This window comes from Ochotona princeps, chromosome 18 (assembly GCF_030435755.1).
Source record: "Ochotona princeps isolate mOchPri1 chromosome 18, mOchPri1.hap1, whole genome shotgun sequence".
Classification (NCBI taxonomy): domain Eukaryota; kingdom Metazoa; phylum Chordata; class Mammalia; order Lagomorpha; family Ochotonidae; genus Ochotona; species Ochotona princeps.
In genome coordinates, this window is record NC_080849.1 from 12,650,365 (window position 1) to 12,658,355 (window position 7,991).

At 55.5% G+C, this 7,991-nt stretch overlaps 1 protein-coding gene across 1 annotated transcript; it reads left to right on the top strand.

The window, feature by feature from the left end:
* Positions 1-3,249: 3,249 nt before the first annotated feature.
* On the top strand, positions 3,250-7,363 carry RAX (retina and anterior neural fold homeobox). Its single transcript, XM_004579462.2, has 3 exons — positions 3,250-3,529; positions 3,797-4,050; positions 6,863-7,363. The coding sequence occupies exons 1-3, from the start codon at positions 3,250-3,252 to the stop codon at positions 7,361-7,363; spliced, it is 1,035 nt and encodes a 344-aa protein (XP_004579519.2).
* The last annotated feature ends 628 nt before the right edge of the window (positions 7,364-7,991 follow it).

A 7,991-nucleotide genomic window follows, 5' to 3' on the forward strand; every position in this document is an offset into this window, starting at 1 on the left:
CATTTTATCCCGCAATTTTCCTACTTTCATGAACATATTTCTCCAAACTGTGCCAAGTTTAATGGGCTAAGGTCAACCCGCAGGTGGGAGCCGCCACCCTCTTTGATCCAGCTAATGAATTGATGAATGTAACAGAGGTAGAGTTCAGAAGCCAGGCTCCCACTTTTGCTGAAGCTGGGCTGATTATGAACTGCTGGAAAGAGGCAGCTCTGGGCTAGGAGAATTAGGGACATGGCCAGTCCATTCATTTGCTCTAATCGAGTTCCTGGGAAATACACATGTAGATTAGCCCCTAACAATGACCCCCGGCTGATTGCTTGGAGTACCCTCCACTGTGCCCACAAAGCTATTGACTGGCCCTTTATGTCCTGCACAAAGGAGGCCCCAACCTCCTCTTGTCCTGCTCTGTCCCACAGGCCCCTGCTGCTTCTCTCCCCAGACTCTGAAATAAACAGTAAATAAAAGCTCACTTCAACAGGACCTATTAAGGAGAGCTGGGCACTTCCAAAGGGAACAGACTTTGGAAAACAAGTCCCTAAACCCCTTAGCCGCGTGTGGGCAGGGGCTTAGGAAACTGGTGCCAATCCTCGTTTAGCGGTGATTAAAGAGATCAATGCAATATTGGGGAAGTTTCCACAGAAAGCATGCCCAGTCACGTGGGGATGCAACAAACAGCAATGCATTGCCCCTGATGGCTGTCCATTGCTTACCAGGGCCACAGTCCCACAGCCACCTGGGCTTCATACCTGGCATGTGAGACCTTGTCTGGGTGGCACCAGGTCATTGCCAGCCTTGGAGAGCCAGAGGAGGATACTAGGCAGCCTTCATCCTCCCAGGGCTGGAAAAGTCACCTAAGTCCCAGGACCCAAGGGCTACACTGTATAGACTTGAAAAAAACAAAACAAACCCAGAGTTCTTATTTGATTGGTTAATTTTGGCAGAGACACACAGAGGGAAAGCTCTCATCCACTGGTTCACTCCTGAAGGGCCCTCTGGGGTCAATGCTGGGCTGAGCTGAAGCCAGAACTCCATCCTGGTTCCGCAAGTGGATGGTAGCACCCCAGTTCAAACCCCATAAAATGGGACCCCATAATTACAAAGCGATGCATACAACTCTGAGGTGCTGTTCATTTTGTCTGCCTTAAAAATAACTTCTGATTTAATTGAGTAGTTAAATTTCTTGTTAAAATTCCTTGCATTCACTTTTTCAAAATTTTATTTGCAAGGCAGAGATTTTTCCACCTGCTAGTTCTTGTGCCAAATCTCTGTACCTCCAACCCCTTCTGCCCCCAATAGCCAGGACTAACCACCTGGAAGTCAGGAGCCAGAAGCGTGATCAGGGTCTCCCTCATGGGCAGCATAAACCCAAGTGCTTGGTGGCCATTACCTGTTACCTGGGAGAGTGTTGAAGCTGGGTTGGAAGCAGAGCCACGTATTGGGTTGTTGGGCATCTCAAGCAGATCTTAACTGCTGCTTCCAGGGCCCATCCCCAAATAGTCCCATTTGTACTTACTACAGTACCGCTTTTTGTTTATTTCATAGAGCTGATCTAAAAATGGGGAGATTCGGCACTGGCATCCCCACATGGGCGCTGGTTTGAGTCCCAGCTGCTCCACTGACGATCCAGCTCCCCATTTAAGGCCTGGGGAGATAACAGAAAATGGCTCAAGTTCTTGGGCTCTGCATGTGGAAAACACAAGAGACTCCTGGCTCCCAGCTTGTGACAGGCTCACCTCTGGCTGTTGCTGCCATTTGGGAAGTGAATCAGGGGATGGAAGGTCTCTCCCCTCTCCTCCTCCTCTCTCCCTCTATTTCTATAGCTTTTCAATTTAAAAAAAAAGGGAAGTATTTGAAAAAAAATAGCTTAGTTAATACAAATGGGCCACTCTCCATTCCATATGCCCATCACGGAGTTAACCCTTTAACAAATCCTTAGTGTGTTCACTTGTCCTTGACAAATTGTCCTTGTAACCCTAATTTAAACCTAGACGATGGGAGCGAGTGTGTTTCTCTGTCTTGCCTTCCAGACAGGCCTGATCCTTGCTGTTTGATGCGATGGTTGCAAGGTATTTTCATTCTCTTTCTGAGGGCCGAAGATACCGGTGGGTGAGCCCGTGGCTGCCTGTTGTGGGGGTTGGGGCTCCATCTGGCTTTGGCCACGGCAGGGTTCCCAGTGCCAGCGTCCACCCACACCGCATCACCCTTCTCCCTCCTCCACCTGACTCGCTCTTGGACCACACCAGCCTCCATGGGCCCCTTAAGGGAGGCAGAGAGGGAGGTGGGGGACAAATGCAATCGGATTACCGCGGAAGCCTCACGCAAGTGCGAGCCCACGAGGTCCTGCCCAATGCGCAGCGATCCCTCAGCTTGGAGGAGTATTAGGTGGTGGGGACAAGCAGGGGCAACGGGGCAGAACTTGGCCCTTCCAAGGCACAGTCCGGAAATCAGACTTGGGCCTAGTCTTGCGGGTGCTGGAACCGTGGGCGCAGATGGGCCCGCCGCCTGCTGGGCCTGGAGCCGCCAGGGGCGAGGCGGGTGGGCCAAGGAGGAGCCCTTGAAACAGACAAGTAGACAAACCCGACGTGGGACCGGCAAGCCTGGAGAGGAGTGCGCTGGAGCAGAAAGGCGAAGGAGAGAGGGAGACCGGGCATCCTGAGCCGTGCAGATTCCCACAGGAGCCACGATCTCTGCGCTCCCCCGGGTTAAGGTGCGCCCCTGGCTGTGGAGCTGGGAGAGATCGGTCCGGAGGCCGACAAGAACAGGGACCAGCTCGCAGCGGGAAGCAGTCCAGGACCACAGAAGGGTGGGGAGAGAGGGCCTCGGGTAGGGATCCGTGGTCTGTCTGACTTCTCCGAGACTCGTTGGTGAGGGTTGGAGCGGATCAAGAAGTGATGTGAGACCTTCCGAGTGCTCGACTCAGGGTGGCAGGGCAAGGACCCGCCCCCTGGGGGGGGGGGTCCTAGAGAAGGGGCTGGGTCCCGGGAGATAGGGGTGGAGTCCGAGGCCTGTGGCTCCCAGCCGTTAGTGCCTGGAGCCCCAGCTGCCCGGGGACCGAACTTCCATCTCCTGCAAGGACAGAGTCGGTTGCAGGGCCGAGTGTTCGCCCACCACCAGTGGGCTCAGCCGGGGCGGGCACGGTCCACTAAGCTTGAACTTAGGAAGTAGCCCGTCGGGTTCCACCGCTGACCAGGGAGAGCCTTCTTGGAGCTTCTTCTGTCTCCAGGTCGTTTCTTGCCTCGGGCGCTCCTCATGCACCTGCCGGGCTGTGCGCCCGCCATGGCCGACGGGAGCTTCTCGCTCGCGGGCCACTTGCTCCGCAGCCCAGGCGGGAGCGCCTCTCGGTTGCACAGCATTGAGGCTATCTTGGGGTTTACCAAGGATGACGGGATTCTTGCTGCTTTCCCGCCGGAGAGAAGTACCCGGAGCAGCGTGAAAGAACGCGATCAGAGGCTGGGTGTGAGCCCCACTGATCCCAAGGAAGCCGGGGAAGACACAGAGCCCCGGTCTGCACACGCCCTGGAGTATGACGGTAAGTGTTCACCTCGACTTGTGCCCAAGCGTAGAAGTTCTGCAAGACAGCAAAGCTGGCACCTGGGCGCAGGGATGAGAGTCTCTGTCTATGGCAGGAGCAAAGCATTAAAGACTCCTCGTAACCCTCACCTCCCACCTCCCCAGGCCCATCTAGTCACCAGCAGTAGCACTGGTCAGCGCTCACGGGAAAGCAGGGTACTCCCAAGGGTGCTCGGAGCCAGAACCAGGGGAGTCCATCTGACCCTTCTGGGCCTTGTTGCCCCAGCTTCTCGCCCCTACTGCCCCAAGGAACCCGGGGAGGTACGACCGAGCTCTGGGCTGCCAAGTGCGCCGGCTGCCAACGAAGTGAAGCCGTCTGAGGAGGAACAGCCTAAGAAGAAACATCGGCGCAACCGTACGACTTTCACCACGTACCAGCTACATGAGCTGGAGCGCGCGTTCGAGAAGTCCCACTACCCCGATGTGTACAGCCGCGAGGAGCTGGCCGGCAAGGTCAACCTCCCCGAGGTCCGGGTCCAGGTAAGGCGCTACTCTCGCGGGTGGAGGAACCAGGAAAGACCCAGGAGGGGCGGGGAACAAGGTCTTAACAATTCCTCAAATAACCCAGGCGATAACGCATTTGTTGGGGGTGCGCTCTGGACTTGGTGGAAAGTGAGGGCCTTGATCCGCAGGCATTACTCGTTTGGATAGGCCGGTCCAATTTACAGTATGACTTGCCCTCTGGGGAAGCCCCATTGGGAATAGAAAAGAGGAGGTGGAAAGGGAATGCCAGATACAGGGGTAGACGGGGTCTTAGGCTCTAGGGTCCACAGAATGGACCCCCCAAATACCACCTCGGTTGCTAGCTGCCGGTTGAGTTTGGAACCCCCACCCCTTTTCCAGGGTCTTTGCCAAAGCAGTGGAAGCTTTGGGTGGATTTGCCCAAGGCTGGTGCGCATCCAGCCCAGCTCCAGGCACCGTGCTGCAGAGGCTCTTTCTCTTTATTGTAGAGGGGTTTTTCGCTTTAATTAAAGTTGAATTCTCTTTAATCCCTCATCATTAAAATATTTGAAAGCCTTAAATATATTTGTTAGTCATCTGTGAAAAAATCCGGGAGGAGTTCCAAATTGGGAGAGTTTATCGAGGCCTGAAAGCGAAGACACTGGGAGCTGATGTTCCGGGAGCTGAGAGGCAAGGGAACCGAGTTGGGCTTTCTGTGTTCATCTGATAAATTAGGTTTCCAGGAAATGCAAATATTCAGGTGTGTGTGTGTGTGGGGGGGGTGATGCTGTCACCAGTACCCACGGAAAGTCAAAGAGACAAGTCCTAGCTTTGGGTCTCTGCTGCTTAAGTTTAGGGTTGAGTTAATGAGGCAACTGCACCCAGGATTAACTAGCAAGGGTAGTTCAATGCCTCCTAATCTGGGACCATAATATCACAATTATTTCATGGAAGGGGTGGAGATTTCTAGCACCTGCTTTCCAGGGAGGATGGTGCAGGACAGAGAGGGAGGAGGAGCAGTAAGGCTTCGAAGCTGCAGCAAGTGAATGTGTGGCTCCCTGCTGCCAGTCCACCTGCTGTCTTCCCCTGGTGCCCCTGCTTGAGGGCTTCTTTCTGGTAAGAGATTCTTGAGCACTCTGTGACCAGCAGAGCACCCAGCCTGTGGCTGTGCTCTTTCTTAAAGATGAAACTTGTTAATTTGAAAGTCGGAGTTACAGAGAGAGTGAGAGAACAGAGATGGAGAGGGTGTAAGAAATCTTTCATTCCTCATGGTTCACTCCCCAGATGGCCTCAATTGCCCGTGCTGACACAGATTGAAGCCAGGAGCTTCTCCCAGGTCAGGGAACCAAACACGGGGGCAGCATCTGACACTGCTTTCCCAGGGAATGAAGCAGGGAGCTGAATCAGAAGTGGGGAAGCCGGGACACAACCACTGCTTACACGGGATGTTGGTGTCCCACCATGGCATAGCTGGCATCCCACTATGCCATAGCCATGACCTAACTACATTCTTGACATATGACTGATGTAATCAGATGGAGTTGTGTGTGGGGACAGAGTACCAGGCAGGGTCTGCTTCCATGTGAACGGCAGCAGTAGGGAGGTCTTTAGCCCTTTGTCCCTGGATAATGGATCCAAAGGTGCTGGTGAGGGAAGGGACCATGATTCAGGTAGCCCCCCCAATCCCCCACCAGGTCTGAATTTTCCTTTACACCAACAGAACACATCTGGTGTTTTCCTCACCCACAGGTCTTGGGCACCCAGATGAACCTTTTATAAGAAGGGGCACGGCTACCTACATCTTTGCTCTTTGCCTCTTTCTTCCTAATCTCTTTCTCTCTCTCTCTCTCTCTCTCTCTCTCTCTCTCTCTCTCTCTCTCTCTCTCTCCCTCTCTCTCTCTCCCCCCTCTCTCTCTCTCCTCTATTCAGTATTGGGTCTTGTTATCTCTGTTCTCCTAGAAGCCCCTCTTACCCTCCTTTTTGACTCAGAGCTGCTTTCTCCCCTCACAGTCCCCACCTTTTAAGCAACCAATGTGGCCACCGTTCTTTCACAGTTCTCCGGACTCAGCCACTTAGCTCTGCTCTGTTTGCAAGGGAGGAAGGGAAGCATTTTGGCAATCTTTCTGGTCTTTAAAAATCATTTTTAAAAAAACATCTGAGGGAGAGGACAAGTGTGAAAGGAAGAGACCGAGCTCCCAGCACGGGCAGTTCAATCCAGGAACCAGCGGCTAGAGTCGTTGTGGCTGAGTTATCTGTGCTGGAAGGACAAAGTTGCACTAAGTTAAGAACTTAGGGAAAAGTCTGCACTCTTTCACAGAGTAGGAACAGAATAAACTCGATTGATTTGGGCTCTCTGAAAATCACCAGAGAGAAACCCCGGAAACACTACATCAATTTAAAAAGAAAAGAAAAACCTTATTCATGAAGCAATTCCAACATACATGGGGGTCAAATGGACCCACTGGCTTCCACCTGGGGAATCCAAGCAGTGGGCGTGGGAGGAGCCGCATGCCTGGATGTTCGCATCTGCAGTGGAAGCAAGGGGTGGTGCGCAGATCGCAGGAGCCTGCGGCCAAAGTGTGGTCACCGTAGCTGGACCAGGAAGTAAGGTGGGGTGGGAGGAAGGCAAACCTAAACTACGGAGTTCAGTTCACTCTCCCCCTCCCCCGCCCAGGCCCTCTGAGCTGGAAACCCTGTACAGCCACAGCCGGGTGGGGATGAGGAAGGTGGGGACGCGGAGCAGAGCTGAGACGAGACAGAACTATGAAAAGAGAAGGAGAAAATGGAGAATAAGGGGAAGAGCTGGGAGCCGAAATTCCGGGTCAGACCCTGCTGTGCTCTCTCCCTCCAGGTGTGGTTCCAGAACCGCCGCGCCAAGTGGCGGCGGCAGGAGAAACTGGAGGTGTCGTCCATGAAGCTGCAGGACCCGCCCCTCCTCTCCTTCAGCCGCTCGCCGCCCTCTGCCACCCTGGCGCCCCTCGGGGTGGGCCCTGGCGCCGGTGGCAGTGGCGGGGGTCCGGCGGGGGGTGCCCTGCCGCTGGAGCCGTGGCTCGGTCCGTCACTGCCCGGCGGGGGCGCCACGGCCCTGCAGAGCCTGCCGGGCTTCGGGCCACCGGCGCACGGCCTGCCCGCCAGCTACACGCCTCCGCCACCACCGTTCCTCAACTCCCCGCCGCTGGGCCCCAGCCTGCAGCAGCTCGGGCCGCCGCCACCTGCCTACCCCTGCGGGCCGGGCTTTGGGGACAAGTTCCCGCTAGACGAGGCGGACCCTCGCAACAGCAGCATCGCAGCGCTGCGCCTGAAAGCCAAGGAGCACATCCAGGCCATCGGGAAGCCGTGGCAAGCCCTCTAGGGACGCTGGCTGCGTGTGCTGCACCTGTGCCCTCTCCATGGCCCAACGCTCGGCCCTTTCCCTGTCCCTCTGGCCAGCGGCAGGCCAGGCTTGAATCAGGGATGCGCTCTGGTTGCAGGTCCTGCAGTGTGGAAGAGGCTGCGGAGCCTCCTGGACCCAAAGGACTAAACCTCTTGGCCTTGACCGCTCCGGACGTGTCTCGGCGATCCGGATGAACTTTTACCAGGGAGGAAGGGGAGGCAGGAAACCTAGAATTTGCGGACCTGTTGTAGTTGCAGAGTCTTTGGGAGCATTAAAGAGCTGCTGCTCGCTGTGGTTTGGCGCGGAAGCAGCGCGGGATGGCGAACATGGGGGTGCATGGGCCCGGGTGTTCTGGGGCAGGGGAGGAAAGCACGCTTTCTGACCTTTTTCTGGGGATACTTGGTGGCAGCGGAGAATCGTCAGAGCCTCATGATTGCCTTCACTCTTCCCCGCCGTAGGAGCTTTCCCCAGTCCGGGCAGAGAGCGCAACAATGGGAGGCGGCTCCTGGCATCCCCGCGTCGGGATTTTTGGGAGTCGCTGTGTCGTGCACCGGCTTGGTGGCAGGCCTGTCCGCCGGGTGGGAGGGGGGGGTTGGTGTCATTAGTC